General features: G+C 42.0%; 1 protein-coding gene across 11 annotated transcripts in view; it reads right to left on the minus strand.

Moving 5' to 3' along the window:
• SOX5 (SRY-box transcription factor 5) overlaps positions 1 to 19,207 on the minus strand; it is a 649,868-nt gene that overhangs the window by 139,632 nt on the left and 491,029 nt on the right. For all 11 annotated transcript variants that reach the window (XM_075439940.1, XM_075439932.1, XM_075439927.1 and 8 more), the window contains 2 exons: positions 10,648 to 10,820; positions 8,075 to 8,143 (listed from right to left, as the gene is read on the minus strand). In XM_075439940.1, the coding sequence (XP_075296055.1) occupies positions 8,075 to 8,143; positions 10,648 to 10,820 (242 nt within the window). The remainder of the gene's footprint in view (positions 1 to 8,074; positions 8,144 to 10,647; positions 10,821 to 19,207) is intronic.

Raw genomic sequence — 19,207 nt, forward strand, 5'->3', positions numbered from 1 at the left:
TAGGGGCGGATGAAGATATAAAGAAAACACATCCTAAACACCTCCGCCAGCCAGCAGTAAAAAATTTATTGTTATCTACTGCTTTACCTTACTGCAGAGGCAGCAGCAGCAGCCTTTTTTGGCTGCACAACAAAAGCGCTCATGACTCCACACACTCCATATGGACAAGATCACAGTCATAAAGAGTTCACGTTCATCTTCGCAAGCCACTTCTACAAACTACCATGGTGCCTCCTTTCTGCTCCTGTGCCTCCGCTGCCTGCTGTGTAAATACCTGCACGGGTACAGGAACGTGAACACAGCTCACGTGCACACAGGTACACCGCCCCACGCGTTCTGAACCCAACCACTCACAAAACGACGTGCGTGCGCCCTATAGCCGATGACACGCTGACCAAAACCATTAAAAAGACCATGGAAGCAATGACACGGAGGGAGAAGAAAAGGGAGGGCTGGCAGAAAGGAGGAGCTGATGCAGGAAAGGGTGGGCAGCTGCCCAAGGAAGGTGCGACACATCAGGGAGCTGGAACTGGAAGGAAGTGGTAAAAGTCGCGGGGTACCTCAGAGAGATGCCGGAATTGGAGAGGGGATCTGAAAATAAAAAGAAAGACAGGGCCCTGGAAAGACAGATCTCCGAGAGAACGCTTGCTGAGGGGAGAGAGACCAAGATGAGGCCTTGGAGCACAGTGTTACCAGCTGTGATGGCTAATGTGAGTGCTAGCATTTTTCTTACAGTCCTAGCTGCTGGATTAGTTTGTGTGTTTCAGTGTTTTCTTTTGGTTTTTTTTAATAAAAATCAGTTTCTGGCCATTCCTTGTGATTGCGTGAGAGAACTGGAAAATGGGAACACTGAAAGATCAGTAACAAAAAGGAAATTAAGAAAAGATGCTAAAATTGCAAGGAAAAAAGTCATTAAGTTCAAAACAATCTCATAATTTTAGAACATTTGGACTGGTAACACTGGACAAAGCTTCATTATCAGCAAGTGCTGTTGCAATCATGTAGCTCAGCATAGGCAAAAAAGCTGATTTATCTGATGAAAACATGCCCTTGCAACCTCAATAAATCCAAGCAGTACAAATCCCAAGCAGATTCTCCTTGTCTGCACTGGTGCAACTACACCAGTCAGCAAACTTGCATTGTATGAGAGCATAGGAACGGCCTGAGACCAAATTATCTGCAGATGCCTGCTCTACAGGTAATCTTTGGAAGTAAAAACGAAGTACGTCAGAGCAAAATGTTGCTCTGCACAGAGGTAAGTGTAGATAAACACCTCTGCAATTTTTTTACATAACTTTTTAGGGTAATGGAAAGCAGTGAAGGCCCATAGGTTACTCTGAAGTACATGCACTGTATCCTGCACTGAACACAGACGCTGCTTGCTGAACTCGAGAGGCCAGCAAGCAATTAGCTAATTCGGACTTCTAGCCTAGATTTTTCTTTTCCCTCCTCCCTTTCCCTACTTCCTCCTCCAGCCTTGTCTTTTTTTCTTTTTTTGTGTGTGGTTTTTTGGGTTGTTTTTTTGAATAATTAATTTCCCAGGGGCTTTTTCCTGCTCAAGGGACAGGCGAGCTCTCTGCTAACTGATAGGACATCAGCTGCAGAGCTTTTGTGAGAAACAATTGTTTTGCCTCTTTGCCGGCAACCTCAGTTGTTTGGGAAGAGGTTGCAAAGTCCTGGGAAAGGCTGTGGCGTGACTCCTCCTTGGGCCTGTCTCACTGAACCCAGTATGCCCATGTTTACGAGTTGCAGGAAAACAGCTGCTCCTGACACACGAGGAATATGGACAAAACGTCCCCAATCTACGAGCCTGATCAGTCTGACTGTGCAGTCACAGCTTCTCATATCCACGCTGGGAAAAAAAAACCAAAACAAATCCCAAACCATATCAGCGGCTGGAGCCTGTGCTGAAAACATTTTGCAGAGTGAGAAGGAAGATACTTTCTCACAGTTTCCTACTGAAGAAAGGTCTCATTAAACTCCCACTAACACAAATAAGAGCCTTTTCACTATGTTCAGTGGGAGTTGGATCAGGCCCTCACTTCAACAGCTTTATTGTCTACCAAGGAAAGCCTTTGTCCTCACCTCTCTATGATATGCAGAGAGAACTCTAATTATGGAAGAACTAATACAGTTCTGCTGTGCAATGGCTTGCACAGGGGTCGTAGCACCACGAAGCACTGCTCTGCTGTCACTGACTTCTTCGGAAATCAGAATTCCCAGGGAAAATAGTAACACAGAAGCAACAGACAGTACTAAACCTGTAACCAAGCACTTGTGTAGTGGTTGTTTGTTTTTCTATCTCAGGTGGAGGATTCAACATCTACAGCCCTTCAAAGCCTCCCACTGAACTCTGGGTTACAGGCAGGCAAGAAGCTGGGGACCACAAAGGAAATTTCGCAAGTCCTTACGGCTGCACTGAGGAGACACCAACAGGGCAAGGATTCGGGGTAAGGATCTCCACCCTCCTTACTATAGGCACAAAGCACTCCGAGTGTTTAGGTCACACAGTGGCCTGCTGGAGTTTGCTTTCCAGCAGGAGACAAAAAATGAAAGGATGAGCTGTGTGGGAAGTATAATTTGGAGTGCAAACTCGTTGGGGCAGGGAACAAATCTTCACATCTCTTCATGTATGGTCAGTGTCTTCTCACAAGAAGAAAGAGAAACTGGTACTTTTTACAACTAAACTTCATCTGAAAAAGGCCAATCAAAATCTCAATGTTTTGAACATCATTCAGCCAGTTCTGGGTAACAGATGATTGCTCACCTGAGGAGTTTGAAAGCAACAACAAATCTAAGCAACAACAACACAAATTATCACCACAGAAAACTGTGTGGATAAATTATGATATCTAAAGCACTCTGGAAGCAGGTCTCTTTACCCGTGTTTTGGAAGGCTGGAATCAACCCAGGGCCTCTTGGTGCTTGGAAAGTTTTGACAATAACAACTGTGTCATTTCAAAACTCTGCATGTTAAGCTTAAGAAATATTTTTCTGAACTTCTGTGTAACTCAGAAATGAAATCCTTCTTTCCTCCCCAAAAATATAGCTAGATTTTGAAAAATAGATCTGGCTACAAAAGGGACTAACCATCCTGCAGGAAATTCCAAGTGTTGAAGATTTTATTACATTCCAAACTGGAACAACACCTTAAACCTCAGCACTTAATGAGAATGGGAATATTCTGATTTGGGAACAGACTAGCACAGCCAGGACTCTCCATCCACCAACACAGCTCCTGGGGAAAGGGCCACAGCCAGCTGACGGTGGAGAGAACAGGAATCTGGATCCAGACTCACAAGGGAAAGCCTTGTTTGCAGCCAGGAGGACACTGCGGGCAGCTGGGAGGTTCAGGAAAGCCAGCAAGCCTGCACCCCACAGGGGCACAGTCTGGAGGGACGTGGTGCCCACGCTCCCTGGCAGACAAGCTGCTAAGGCTCTGCAAGGCTTGAGGCCATGGAAGCCACAGCAAGCTTTTTGCCTGGGATTAGAGTCCTGGAATGCCTGCCAGATGCCACCAGGCTCTGGAGCTGCCTGGACCAGCGCCCGGCCAGGCACCAGGCAGAAACCACCTCCCACCTGGCAGGAGGAGCGGGCCAGGGCGAGCCTTTCGAGCCCTGCGTCACAAGTTATTCAGTGTCCTCTCGTTCTTCAGAGGTCCAACCTGTCTAACGGAAACACCATGAGGACATCTGTTGACATGTCTCTAGCTCCGAAGAAAAAAGAAAACCCTCTGTTAAAACACAGTCATCGAACAGTTGCTGCCTGGCAGGACTTACTCTCATGTTTCAGACGGCACTCAGTTCTTGGGCTAGGTACGTCACCCAGAAATGAACACAAATTAGTAACCAAGTACTGTCAGCGTAAAACTAAAAAGTCAAACAAAACTGTGGTCCAAATGTTAGAGACATTGCAAAGCAGCACTGATGCTTCTTGCTGCTTTGAGATCTCAGTTTTACATTATTGGCAACCTGAAGTGTTCCAAGATCTTGAGCTGGGCTCTCCAAAAAAATTTTGACTAAAAAGCAGAACAGTTTAAAAAACAACATTTGGCCTCTGTTTTGTTTGCCTTCTAATTTTGGAACTTGTAGTGCTCATGGTTTCAGATTTTGCCTGGAAATATGAGAGTTGGAAGTTTACATTTTGAAGAACTGAAAGCTGGCATTTTTGTCATCACATGACTCCAAGAGCTGGGGCTTGAGGGGAAAACATAAAATGTTGTCAGGCTTTCTACAAATTGTGAGATTAGCAACTTTGGTTTTATCACAGTTTAGGCTGCAAAGTTGACCTATTTTACCAACAGCACCCTACTGAATATGAATTGCTTTATGAATTTTAAGAAACATATTTAATTTTAAATACAGTTCAATTTAAATGACATTTATCACTGAGCTTCAAAGCAAACTACTCAATCATCAACCTGGGCTAGACTTTCTCTGAGCAAGTGGAAAGTGTAAACTTTATCACCCCACAAAACTTTGCATCTCAGAGACACTCCTCAAGGCAGAACACCACGCATGCCTGTCCTGGGGACTAGCTCAGCATCACAAAAAAGGAGCGTCTAGCCTTCAAGTTTCTTTCACTCTCTGTCCACCTGATGTGACAGCTACACAGCCCCAGACTTCACCATGTTCTAAAGCAAGGACATTGGGAAGTAGATTGTGGTCTCACAAAAGAAGATGAGGAGGTCACCATGAGAGTTCCCCTGAGGCCGTAAAGGACAAAACTAGATTCAGTCCAAGAGCCTGCTGAGCGTACTTGGTGTCTGCAGCTCTTTCCTCTGCCTGTTCTACAGCTGCGGATCGCTACAGAGCTGTGCTGAAACACAACCTGAGATCTTCAGGGCTGCTGATGCAGAAGAGTTGACAGAAGATGCATTCCAGTTTTGTTTCTGGTAAAACAGCAAGACTGACACGTGCAGGGGAGAAGGCCCCAAGCACTCAGCAGGCAGAAACTGTTAAAGCAAAAACCTTTTCAATACACATACACACGAAGATTAAATAGAACAGAAAGCAGTGTGCATGGGAGGATGCATTCCAAGGTGACATAAAATGAGATGGGGGGAAGGTTTAGTTAGTTATTCAAAGAAACTCAAACCTCTTGACAAATTAGGTCTAGAACATCCTGAAAAGCAGAAAAAAAAATAATATAAACATTTGCCAAAACACAGAATCCTGTCTAGATCAAATTTTAGCATTCTGAGGTCATATAGATTCTTAAATTTAATGTAATCTGCAACTTTTCTCCAGTTTAGCACTATCTCTTCACTTAACACTCTATATGAAGACAAGCTGTTTGTCTTCTGCCTTAGCGACACCTCCTTCCAGTTAACTCAGAAGAGATGGAGTGGAAAAAGATCTAATGTCAATGAGCGACTCACGTGCCAGGCACATTGTTCTAAGCTCAAGGAGCTAACACATCTTTCCTCAGCATCACAGCAGTGGCTAGTTTAACTGAGCTGTGGTTACGCACAGCATTTGCAGTCCTCTAAGGAGGCGAGGCACGCTGCAGTCTCTCCCTGCGCGTGTATTGTGCGTGTATCGATGACTGTATGCTGGGGTAAGGAGAGAGGGAACTGTTTCCAAGTTAGCGCACTTAGAGAAAGGAGTCATAAATCATGGGGTCAGTCAGGCTGTGGGTTTTTTTAACCTTAGGGTATTATGTTTTCAATACAATATTTCAATAGCTTTTTTCTGTGTAATAATTTATCTGGAATTATGGCAACTCTTACAAGCTTAGAAAAAATTGGCTCAAGTAAAACGAATCCTTTGTCATAAATAGGTTGTGTTCATAACTGCAGCCTAATCATTCAATTGCACATAAGTCAAATAGTTATCGAGACTCTGTACGAATATTTCCCTGTCAATAAATCTAATGCTATTCAAAAACTCCGGGCCAATGTGACAGAAGCCTGTTAGATTAATTAGGGCAAGGTCAGAAAAGCTGAACTCACAGCTACATTCATGTCACAGTTTTGTTCCACCTACCATAACCTGATTATAAACTCGCAGACCGTTTTAAACACGGGCATGTTAGGGTGACTACATTGTCTCCATTTATATACAAAGGCAGATTTCTTCAGGAATTGTTTTTTCTCTCTGACAACAGTCAACTAAGCACGCAACTGAGCAGAAATGTTTTGCTTTGTATTTACTGTCAGTAACATTTTTTTTGATTTTTAGATTTTTTTCCCTATTGGTGACTTCACAGTAATTGGACTGCAACCAGGGTTCACGAGACTACAAGGCCATACAGATCGTGGAACTATCAAGAGGCAAGCAGTGTAATCAAAATTTCACTACAAATAGATCATCTCTGTGGGAACGAGAGGACAGTATTGTCTCTCTGCCTGTTCAATGACTGACCTTTATCATGTGGCCATCCGAAAGGAGAGTGCCCCAAACCTGATGGGTTTTCTGTGAACAGGGCCCTGGAGGTGAAATTCTGACCTTGGCAGGGTCAATATTTCATCCAAAATCCCTTGAGACAGGCCTCCAAATCATTTCTTAGGCTTGCAGCTTGTATCAGATGGTAGCTGGCTGACTTTCATTTACTACTGACTCAGGTCAAACTTGGACCAGGGATCAAGAGATGAAAGGCTCTATATCTTATTATCAATAATCAGTGTTCTCCACTACCCTAAAAACAACATATTTCATTCTTATCTACAAGGCCTTAAAACTTAAAAGGGCTGGGGTCAATTTATGTCACTTCAATTTATTTTTATTCACTGCTTATAAAACAACTTCCTCTCTCACTGCCATAGCTAAATGCTAAAAATGTAAATACTTTCCTTGCTATTGTAGAGGTTCTACTATTGTTTTTATTTTAATGTCTCATTCAAGTTACAGCAGAAAAGAAAAATCCCTCCCACACGCAAATTTAAAGAAGAAAATACACAGACGTTGAAGCCAAGCCAGGCCTTACCAATCTCAAAATTCTTTTCAGCAAAGCACATCTTTTGTGTAAGTTGCATTGTAATAGAGGAGTGGACCTTCCCCAGAAGTGTTTCATAGCTACACAAGTCCTGATACTGACAGAATATCCTCTGAAGTGACAGAGCCAGTTTTTCGTCTAGCATGAAGCCATACAGCTCCTTTTATTTTGCTAGAATTAAGTTTTCTTAGACCAGTTATGGGTACAGCCCATAACTTCAGGCAACTAATGCTGAAACATTAACACGAAGCTTTGGAAGGAAAATCCTGTTGTTACTGTACAAACAGAACATAGCATCCACTTTCACAGTGGCTTGCACTGCTCTATACATAACGGCATGCTTACACAGCCAGAGATTTTACCATGAGTCTAGATATCTGTAAAACGTCAAAACCCTCCTTTGTTATTCTGTGAAAGCCTTCGTGGGCAATGATTTGCATTATTCCCAAAACAGGGGCATGCATATATACCCATGGAAGAAAAGTAATGAAATACAGTCCATGGGATGAAAAGAAACTTGTGATTTCAGGAAAAAAGAGCTTAAAATTTACTGGTTACGCTGGATTAATGACGTTTTTCTACTGCTAGGAACAAACCAGTAGATACCCAAGGACCTACACAGTTTCTCTCCCGAATGCAACCAACCTTTTGACCAGTTTCTCATTCAGACAATACTTCACCCAAAGTGTTGAAAATTTCTGGACTTTCAACACCTGGGGCAGTGGGAAGGAGACACGCTTGGTTACCAATCCCTGTAGAGAACTGCTTCAGCAAAACCTCAGAAATAGAGTTGTAGGAGATCCGTTGCAATCCAACTCTTTCTAGCAACATTTTTGCCACTCCTCACCTACCGCTGAAAGAGGATTTGGTACTGCAAACCCTTGCTCGCATGACCAGCTCCTCTCACATCTGCTTCCCAATCCCTGTAGGAGCAGTGTTAATCATACAGGGCCTTCCAGAAACTGACCTTTTTTGCTTAATGACATCTAACATCCTCATGTGTTTCCATAAATAAGATATAAGCCATCTGCAGAGATTCTTAAAGAAACTATGACACTAATGACTGAGGGAAAGCGTGGCGAAACAGAAAGGAGAGGAGAGAGATAACAGGGGCATAGGTGGAGACGCAGTCTCTGACCTGGATCTGTTGCTGCAGAAGGTTAATTTTGTGTTGCTGCTGCAGGAGCTGCTGCTGTTGTCTCGCAATCTGTGGAGAAATTGCACAGAAGAAATGTGAGATACCATTCCTGGAGTTGGTACATAGCAAACTTCCACCCTGCTTGGTTCTTTAAACTGCTCTATGAAGCTAGGAAGCCTCCAAATGCCGGTGGCAACAGCCTGGACTGCTGCAGAAGCAAGGGGCTCACGTTCAGGAGCAACTCACAGCTGGTACTCGTGTGAAAGGGAATCTGACGGAAAATACTGTGCCCGATATTAAGAGGAGGACTGATGCAAATGTCTCTCCTCTCTTGTTATCTGAAATAGCATTGCTAAAATCGCCCAAAAGTGAGCACTCATTTGCTCCCATTTGCTAGAGGAAGAACAACACTGGCAGAGAAGCTGGAAAATAGTAGCAGAAGGCAGGAAAGGCAAAAAAGTAGGATGAGCAGTAATATTGTTTTTATGTTTGGTACCACCCATTCAAAAATTCCAAAAAACTGAAATCTGACACCCAGGAGGATGGTGTCAGCGTGCCCATTTCCTTGATGCAGAAACAGACACAAAGAGACTGGAATGGGGTTTGGGAAAATCACTGACTTCAACCTGTGTATCAGCTGAAAGGAGCTAAGGGGGCACTACAAGGCGACACAGCTCAGCACTGACACTGATTTGTTGAAGCCGACGGAGTAGTTATCATCTCCTCTCAAAGTCATCCATGTTTTCCATAAGGACTTCCATCCTTTCTCTCCACTGACTACGTGATTGGGAACCTTACTGTAGGCACATTTTATATACAGCGAAGGAAAAAACAGACAGCAACGGAACCAAATTAGAGCTCTCGGAGAACGGACGGAGATAAACCATTCTATACCTCAAACGTAAAAAGCAAACTTGAAAAACTTTCATTTGAGTCATCACAAAAGCTCTGCCCTCATGAACAGCTAGCACAGCAGTACAAACATCAGAAGGAGTATTGCTCTCCCAGTGTGGTATGTGTACACACCTCGGGGTCAGATGGAAACTTATACATACTTACTGGGAGGAATTTTGGGCATTCTTCCCCTTAGGTCTTTTCTTTCATTTCTATTGTTAAAGTATTAGCATAAGAAACACTCACTCATAGCTAACTCTACATCTAAAAGATTAAATGTTGTCTTTCTAAAGCCTCTCTTTGAGCAACCAAAATATTTCTTATCAATACATTTTGAAAGTTTGGTTATTTTAATTTCTATATAACACAGAATTATACCTAATTTCTTAAATTAAAGGAAATCCTTGTTATCCTAACAATAATGCTGCAGGATTTCTTACTGCCTCTTTTCCATTCTCTCTCTTTTCTTTCTCAGTCTCGGACTGTTCAGCCATCCCGTAACAGAAGCAACTTTAAAAGGCAGGGCAAAAGAGACTGCTCCTGCAGGATCTCTCCTTGTGGAAGTATCTCGCCAATTCTACCTTCACACCTTCAACTACTTTCTCCATGTAAACAACAGTATGACACAGATTCTCTAGCTGAATAGATAAGTCACTTTTCCTATTCTCCCTGCGTTGGTTTTCAGGTGTGAGGCCAAAACGTATGGTATTTAAGACAAGGTTTTTAAATAATCAAAAATAGGGAAAACCAAGGCTAGAATGTCTGCAGATGTCAGCAGTGGTTCAGAATCTTAAGACTTGCTTGGTACAATACAAACACTGAAGTATGACAACTATGACAGATTTCAAAGAATTTTGTGAGTTTCATAAAATTCACATAAATGCAATTCTATGATATAAACTCAGATTTCTCAGCAGCTGAAATAAAGGGTCAGGAAAACCAAAATGCTTTCATGTAAGAGGTCTCAGGATGGACTCCTGACAAAATTTTAAACCAGATGTCTAAGTATTCTCTGCTCATGTGCAGGTGCAAAAAAGGGCATTCATTTTTGTGAAAACCTGCACAGTGCAAATACATTAGAAAAGTTGTGTTCTTGCATAAAATATCATGTGTCCATGTGTGCAAGTTGGAACTGTTCATGTGTGAAAACATGTTTGCATTTTCAGTGGAGGGCATATTTGCAAGAGCTGAAAATCAAGCCTCTCAAGTCTAGCAGAAAAAGTGTCACACTTGTTCACTGACTTTATATTCTTCTCCCCCATTTTTTGGCACAGTTGGCAAAACCAACTCTTTCATTCGTCATATTACAACCCAAATGCCTCATTTTGTTCTTTTTATACCTATTCAGCATCATTCAATTCAAGCAGCTTTGGAAGATTATCAGGAGAGCTGAATTTGTACACTTATTTACACTTATTTTTAGAAAAAGCACTCTTGGAAGAGAATACCTCCAAATCGGAAGGAGAGTCTTTAAAAGACAAAGAGCACTATTCTATGTATTGCAAATTAAAGCATTCTTCCAATATGTTTTTGTTTAAACCTCTTCACCTAAGAAAACAAACGGAAGAAAAATTCTGGGTGGAGAGCAAAATTCAGAAGCACCAACCCTAAAAGATAAGCTACTAGAAAGCCCTCCTACAAAATCATTTAAGCTGAAAGCCACTCTAATAATCACTCACCTGTTCCTGTTGCTGCTTAGCCAGCTCCATTTGTTGGCGTTGTTTCTCGATCTGCGATGCAGCCAGTTTCTTCTGTTCATCATGAGCTGCTAGCAGCTGTTCTCGCAAACTGGTCAGCTGATTGATCATACCCATGAGCTGTCTTTCTTTCTCAGCGAGGCTTTCTGGAGTCCCTGGGCATCATATGGTGGGAGGGGGGGGAAAGGTAAAGAGAAGAGAGGAAATTTAGAGCTAGCCAGGTTTTTATTTTGCAGCTTTGCTGTAAGCAAAGCTTTAGCAGAACAAAAGAGCAGCAGCGTATTGCAGTACACTGCATATTAAGACCTGTCCTTCTACAGGAAAATGAGCCACGAAGGATCACAGGCTTTGATCTGGTGACCTCCTTCAGTGTTTCTTTGTCCTTTCATCTATGTTCCGTTGCCTTTTTTATCAGAGTAATGGGGGAAAAATACTGTCTGTTTTGAGTTTCCAATTTTAAACCTTGCTTACATTTCGCGGGGATCAAAATCAACGCTTCCAGTTTTGAAAGACAACTACATTTTTGTCAGAAACTTCTGTCAACGATGCGTCGATGCTTTGACGCTTACAGAGGCTGTAAGGTGCCTATTAACACCCCTCTATGATCAAGGCAAAGCAGAGGAGTCTTCTGGGTGCTGGGTACTTCTCCAGCTCCCCACGCCCAGCTTTCTCACCGTTGCCGGCACACCACACGCCAACTGTCAGGACGCTACCTGCTGTATCGGCTACAGCTGCCCTGATTAGGATGAAATTATACAGTATTTCAATTGTGAGTAACTACTATTGCTGTTGCTGCCACTGATGAGTATTTTTTAAGGAAAAAGCCTTGCATAAACGTATCAGAAAAACTGAGTTAAACGCAACTCACCGTCTCTCTCAATTGTACTGTCATTAGATGGTTTTTATAGCAGAGTTCAGCAGACACAGACAGAGGATCTGACTACCTCACTCATACTCACTCTGTAAAAATTCTCCTTCTACCCAGAATGACAGTGGTTATAAGGGAAAGAAAAAATTCCAAGAAAAATCAAAAGCTATGAATCACACGCTAAAAGAAAAAATAGCACTATTAGTATATCCAATATCATTTGACTTTGAATTTAAAAGACCAGAAAATATGTGTAGCGGCTAATCCACAGGTATCTCCAATACCACCACACCCTCACACATGAGTCAGATGCTATGAAACTCTTCCTCTAAAAAGCTTTAGGAAAGGATTAAGGCTATCAGTGTCCATGCTGCCTCTAAAAATAGCCTGCTTTTGGGACAACCCTGCCACACAAACCTTTCTCAAACAGAGGAAGCATTCTTCTGTCAATGTCACCAGTGCTCTCCAAGTGAAAAAAAAAAAGAAGAAAAATTGGCGACTATACTAAACGTGTTCCTAGCCAACTATCAGTCAGACATGGAAAAGAGCTACTGGTAATAGCTCATTTAGTCTACCCCCCTGCCAGTGCAGCAATGTTCCCTACAGTATATTTACTACAGCTTTCTAGATTGGATTGAAATGTCTGAAATGGTGAATCATCTACCGCTTTCTTTGGAAGACTGTACCACAGCCTTAGAGGCATCACTGTTAGGGTTCTTTGCTTGATAGTTTAATTTACAGCCACTTATGTCAACCTTGGGCTCCCAAGCAGCATGGTCAGGTCAGCCAAATCCAAGCCTTTAAATGCATTTGTAGACAGCCATGTACAAGTGGCAAATCACATATGAAGGAAATGTAACTTGGTTAACTTTTTATTACGATGCCAGAGATTTATGTGAAAATATTCTCATCATGTAACAAAGAACTACAGCAGAATATTCTCAGATGTAGTCTCCAAAAAAACTGTGGTACAAGCTGGAAACTTGAGAAACACACTGAATCAGAAACCATAGGACTTCAAACCTGTTCTGTTAAAAGCTGTGAGAAAGAATGGAAGCCAGTGCTAAAATACTAACACTGCTGAAGAAAACGCTGTTAACTTACATTTTTTATTTCAAATACCGGAGATGGAGAACTGCTACAAGTTATGTATTTTTCACCTGCCCATACAATTCATCAGAAACATCTATTGCCACTCTTCCATCCTCCATTTGTTTTTTCCCTAGGAGAAAGGGTCCAGTGTTTCCAAGTGGCATAGAAGAATTACTCCAAAAGGCAGCCCCTTCCTTGTCCTGTCTGGGCTAGCATGCCAGTTTAATGTAATGTTCATCTAATGAAGACTGTATCGGTACACTGATACTGGCAATGTCACTCACTGGCCACACCGAAACATCCGAAAACCAAGTATTTTCTTTATTTATTCAGGAGGTATTTTATTCCTAACCTTTACTGAGGGCGGTGTGTGTGCGAGAAAGAGAGGGAGAAAGACCTAGAGAAAGAAGGAATACACAGGACTGGCTCAGTCCTAAAGTTAGGGTAAGCAAAAAGAAATCACTGCCAAATAAACTGTTTGACAAATATACTGACGCACATCAAAGATCTCCAGCCATTTATGGTTCATCAGTGTATTTTGAGCTCCTACAGTAGCTTTCAGTTGGGAATCAAAAAGCACTTTGTAAAGTTAAATTAATCCCCACCACACCTTTGCAAGGTGGAAAAATGTTTCCATATGTGTAAACTCACAGACAGAGGGGTCACAGAGCTAGTTACCGACAGCAGCAGAAAAAGCAATGCTGGCGCCCAGCCCCGCGCTGCAAAGCTCAGGCTGTGCTTCCCGCGCGCGATGCCGAACTACTGCGCGACCGTGGGGCCACCTGCCTACTGCCGGCTCTTCTTCAGCCTGATTTACCGCGAGGGGAGCAAAAGAACTTCTTCCCTGGAAAAACAACAGCTTCAAATAAACGGGAGGAACGAGAGGAAAGTCTGGATCAAGTAGGAGCAAGCGGTCAGGGCAGGGAAGTGCCAGTGCAGGCTCCGGAGCTGCAGGCACACCACAGCCGCGCAGCTGGGGACAAATCCACCAAACTTCATTCGGTCTCTTCATTGTTACTCAGTTTTTAAAGAAACTCTGAGATGCCCAAAGGGAGTGCTTTATGTACTAGCTTAGTAAGTACAACATAGAATTTCTTTGGCTTATACACAGGAGTGGAGGTAGACTGGCAAAGGGCAGCCTTCTTCCATTGTATTTCTTGAGCAATTTCAGTTTGCCAATAAACCGAACGGGAGAACTTATCACTGTCAACTTTTTAAAAAAAAAATCTTTTGTTGGAGAATACTTTCTGGAAAATATGGCTTAGCAGGCACTTTATTTTCACGTGATTAGCCTGTCCTTCCAATAACTTCAATAATACTCCATTACAATTTCAGTTGTTCGAGGTATCACTCCTTGCAAAATCAGTCCTCGGACAGCCATGCTCTCAAGCAACCTGCACAAAATCTACACGAGAGACCGGGTGTGTGGGTCTACTGGGAGATGGCGAGTTCTGGGGTAGATTTCCCCTTGCCTTACCCACACATTCATATAAGGCCCATTGGTGATGAATCGCAGATAGTTTTGAGGTTTCTTGCAGATGACTGATGGCTTATAAAAGGGTTAAAATTAAAAAGAAGAATTGAATCGGACTGTCTTGATCATAACATAAAGTGTTGCCATTTAGTTTAAGTCTGGTATTTTTGGCTACCCTTACTACCTAGCACACCTTTTCTGTAATTTCTGTTATGGAAATGGTCAACAGAACTGCCATTTCACAGTTGCTATTCATAAACTATTTAGCTTGCATAACAATTGAAGGCCAAATTATATTTGATGTTATTTACGCAATAGTAAGCTAAGGGGAACAGCTTGGTCACTACGTAAGTACACTCAGTGATACGAATTTTTTCTGGTGTACTAAAACGCACTGCAGAGCTAGAGCACCAGTTGCCATTTTTGCATCCCTTTCTAGAGGCTGCAGATTGCGGGTAGGCCAGGACAGTGGACTTCTGTCCCAGCACCGCTATGTTCTCTCTGCTCACCCGCATGAGATCTAAACCTTTATCACTGTGTGAAGTGCCTTGGCAGCTACAGGATTTCCAGTTTAAGAATTCTGTAGCTTACAGTGCAAAACGTGTCAGTATTTTAAGTAACTACAACGCCGCCGCACACAGACAGTTGCTTAAATCATGATACTTGGGAATTAATGAAGTGTCCCCGCGGCTGCTAACACTGCTAGAACTCGGGAGGAGGTGCAAACCTCAGCGAGGATAAGCCACCAGCCCCAGCAGCCACCTTCAGCCGGCTCACTATCGAACTCACTTAGAGCTGCTCCAAGTAGTACAAAGTTGGGAACGTTTCTGGAGCTGGCCTGTGCTCCACCCACAATATCCGTACAGTTGCAGTTCTTTCACTCGAGCCATGCAGCGTGGCTGGGAGAAAAACCAAGCGCCCATTATCTCAGCGTACAACTTGACGGCAAGCTAGCCCAAATTCGCACAGGTATTGAGTGAGCAGTAAAAGGAGAGTGGCTTACATCAATGACTCCCTCAAAAATTACTCTTAATTACCATCAGATCCACAACAAATAGATATTGCACATTTTATGTTTAACAAACCTTCTAACCGCCGGACCACTTGCCTTTCAGGAGATGGCTGTAGGTGCTCATACTGTTCTCGCTGTACTCTACCACTGCAATGGCAAAATGTGGACTTTTCTCAACTTATCAAAACAACTCAGGCAAGAGAGCATCAAAGTATACACTACGGGTTGAACAGCCCAAGAAAAGATGCTTTCCAGATGCGTCAGCTTATTCTCTACCACCACTAAAAACAGATTCGGAAAGAAAAAAAACATGTTGTGGATGCAACACCCACAGCAGATGGCAATAAAAGAAGACTCAAATTAGTGGCATTCTGTATCGCCAAACCTAAACTTCATCTCAGATCAACACTATCCATAATAGTGTTTAAGTAGTAAAAGAAATTTACTCAAATGTGAAATAAACTATTACACATTCTTAGTTCTGATTCACAGTCTCAGACTGGCAGTGACAGTAACATTTTAATAAACATTAGAATGAAGACACCAATATGACCAAATGACACACTTAAAGTGAGAAAATGAACAGGAGAAACCTTGGCATATCCACCCAAAACAGAACCAAAGCAAAAAAAAAAAGGCAGAGAAACGGCTTTTGCAATCAAAACAGTAAATACTTTATTATAATTTATTAGACAGAATGAGAATGTAAATGAGAAATCAGGAAAGCCAATATTTTCTTTAACAGGCATTTTAAGCTTTTGCTGCGGATGCTCAAGCGAGGAGAATGTTTGCTTGCAGGCAGCTTGCAAGGGGCAGAGACATGGCGAGGCTCTCCGTCCCTCCGACACGTCTCAGCCAAACTGCTAGGAATGCCATCAGGCAGGGGTGCTCGCGCGCACGCTCACACACACCCAGACAGACAGCGAAATTTATCCCTCGAGTCAGTTTACTATCACAGTAATTACGTAAATAGCTTTTGAACTGTCAGCATCTGTCTTTCAAAGAAAAATCAAAGAAAACAATGTGCGAGTACAAAGCCTGGAAGACACAATGATGATGCATTACGTTCATATCATTAACTATGGTTGCAAAAGAAAAAAAATCCTCCTGTATCTGCAAAGCTTTGTAGGGGAAAACGAAAACATTAAATGGAAATAAGCATAGTCTGAAGTACTCTGTATTCAAATAACATTAAGATATACAATAATAACTAGAGCATGCAGTATAGAGCAATTTTTAATTTCAAAGCATTAGTTAATCGATCTTCTTGAAGACTGTGAGCAGGCAGAAAGGTAGTGGCATGCCTTACTCATATATACATGAAAACTGAGGCGTGAAGTTTTTAGAAACTTGCCTAAAGTCACTCCTAACTTTACCTGCTGTAAGCTTTATTGCCAGCCTCGTTAAAGTCACCAGCAGAACCGTACCAGTAAGGCCAAGAATTTCCCCACTAACTTTAACCAGGAAACATATTATAGAAATAATTCAATCTTTGCTTGACCTGGTTTGATAGCAGGTAGGGTCCTAGCTAAAGGAACTCTATGAAAGAAGCAATTACTCATGCCATGCAGCTAACGAAGCGACAGAACCATGCCACAACACAGTTTCTGTCTAACTATGCTCTGATGTAACAACAGTGCGACGAGGACATAACTACAGCCCATACACTAGCTAAAAACAGAGTCATCACTTAGCATTTCCTGCAGCGGTATGTTTTTTCAGTCCCATTTTTAAGCTAGGGATGTAACAGTTTCAATATAAAAATGAAGAAGAGCCAAGAAGCAGGTTTTTCAGACTGAACAGCCTATTAACTAAGCTGTCCTCAGAAGAATTAAACTCCTACTAGCAATAACATTATTACATCCAAGGAATAAATAAGAGTATCAGCAGCCCATAAATAACTATCTTTTATTTAGGGTTTTATTCCCTTATCTTTTCTTGAGAGTTGCATTCTCATCCCATTGCCAACTATTTTTTCTTTCCCCACTCCCCATCCCAGCCAGTTTTAACTTTGCTCTGTCACTTTAGATATCTAAACCCAGTGCTACTCTGCTCGGTAAGGAAACCAGGAAAGTAAAACGGAGAGCCCACCTAGTCGTCTTCTACTGGAAAGCAAACTAATCTTCGTCACGCTCCTCCTAAAAAAAAATCTATTTAAAACCCGATAATAATTTTAAACAGGAGTATTCTCCCCTCGCTGCACAGACGGCTGTGCTGCTGACGTCACCTGAAGCTGTGTATGTGAGGCAATGGGGAGCTGATGTGAGGTGCCTTCAGGAAACGTAGTCTGACAAGCAGATTTACCTGGCTGAGGTAAGTTCAGAATTTAAACTCTTCTTTCCTGTGCCTTTGAACAGAAATGTCAAATGTTTATGATCAAGCAATGAGTATGTACTGAAAATTATGTGCTTGCTGGTACGTATTTGTGGGTGAGTGTGGGTATGTGCTCATGCACGTGTGCAAACTCCCTTGATGCTTCCCTCATCGATATTTCAGAGTGTTTTAGTACAGACTTGCACAGAGTTTTATTATGGACTCGCACACAGCTTTTCAGGCCAGTAAATCTTGGAGCTGCCAGGACACAAACATCTAAAAATTGGCATTTTTCATTAAGCATTTAAGCCAACTTTACTATGCAATGACTGCCATCCCTTACAACTACCTACCTTGCTAAATTAAATGACTTAATCTGATTGATATGGGAAGTCAGCATAATAAAAGAAAACTTTCTCACTGCTTTTTACTCAGCAAGCCACAGCCACCAGAAAAAGAAATAATGAAAAAAATGCCCAGAATTCAAACTGATTTGTCTGTACCTAAAGATTTACGTAATAAATCTTTTCTGTTTGACAAATACAAGTCCTTTGTAGAACAGCCAGCTAGAACACAGTTATTTATTTCAGCATATGGACAGTCTTAATCTTTTAGGTTTCAGTGGAAGACTTTGCAGAATGAATAAAAACAAATGATGAACAGTTACCATCTTTTGCCATTACTACCCTCCAGAATTAATATTCTGTGGGGACAAAAAACTTAGCCGTCTGCTCTGCAGCAGACCGACACATTGCTACTTTGCAACGCTGGAAAGAAGTCGTCAGTGAGTATTCTTTATTTGCTGTCAGAAAAAGTTTTGGTACAGCAGACTGCGAACAAAGCTCGGTGTTCAACCAGGTTAGTAACTTATTGTCAAGGTTACAAAAGGAATAGACAACATTTGCATTGAGACTATTTCTCAGAGGCTATTCATTGTTTTACTGTCTAGACAACAAGCTAGAATTAGGCCAGAGGAATGGCGTTTGCTGCTGGACTTTTATGCAGCAGCAGGAAAAACAGTAAAAAATATGTATGTATATTTGCTTTACTTCAACAAACTGGTAATTGTGGTTCAACAACATTCATCTCTATCAGCACATCTTTCAGGTAATTTTAGCACAAAGAACCACCAATTTAGGTCCCTTTTGCCATCCAACCTCCGGATGATTTTTAAATATAGTGGTTTGGCCTCCATATGTTCAAATAAAATAATGCCATTGGCATTTGCTACTTTGATTAGTTCAATTTTATTCTATTTTCTCTATTAATATCACTTCTTGAAAATAAAAGTTGTATTTGATCTAAATAGAAACTGATTTTTTCTGATCAAGTATCTTCACATTAAAAAAATATAAATCTGGAACAGCCTGAATTTGTCACAAATTCACATTTTTTGCAGTTTAGATGCTTTAACTTTAAATGCTCCAACCCTCCTTCCACAGATACTACCCTCAACCAACCTCCCTTTCCAGGGTCAAACAGGAACAGCTCCATCCGCTCACAATCTCCATTTCAGGCTTTCATCTGGCCTGAAAGAAGTTCTGCGTTGGTGTGGCTCACTTGGCACCGTCTACTTCTCTGCAGCCTGAGAGTATCACATTGCATTGTGATCAGCCTCCACTATTTCGGCATCTGCCAAATTTCCTCTCAAAACTTGGGCTCCGCTGTGTGCCACTCAGCAGGCTTCCCCCCCCCAGCACTTTGGAGATATTAATAACGCACTAAAGCTCACTGTCAGCAATTTGCTACTATTTAACACCCCCCAAAAATAAACACAGAGAAG

The sequence above is a fragment of the Opisthocomus hoazin genome, chromosome 1 (assembly GCF_030867145.1).
Source record: "Opisthocomus hoazin isolate bOpiHoa1 chromosome 1, bOpiHoa1.hap1, whole genome shotgun sequence".
NCBI classification, from domain to species: domain Eukaryota; kingdom Metazoa; phylum Chordata; class Aves; order Opisthocomiformes; family Opisthocomidae; genus Opisthocomus; species Opisthocomus hoazin.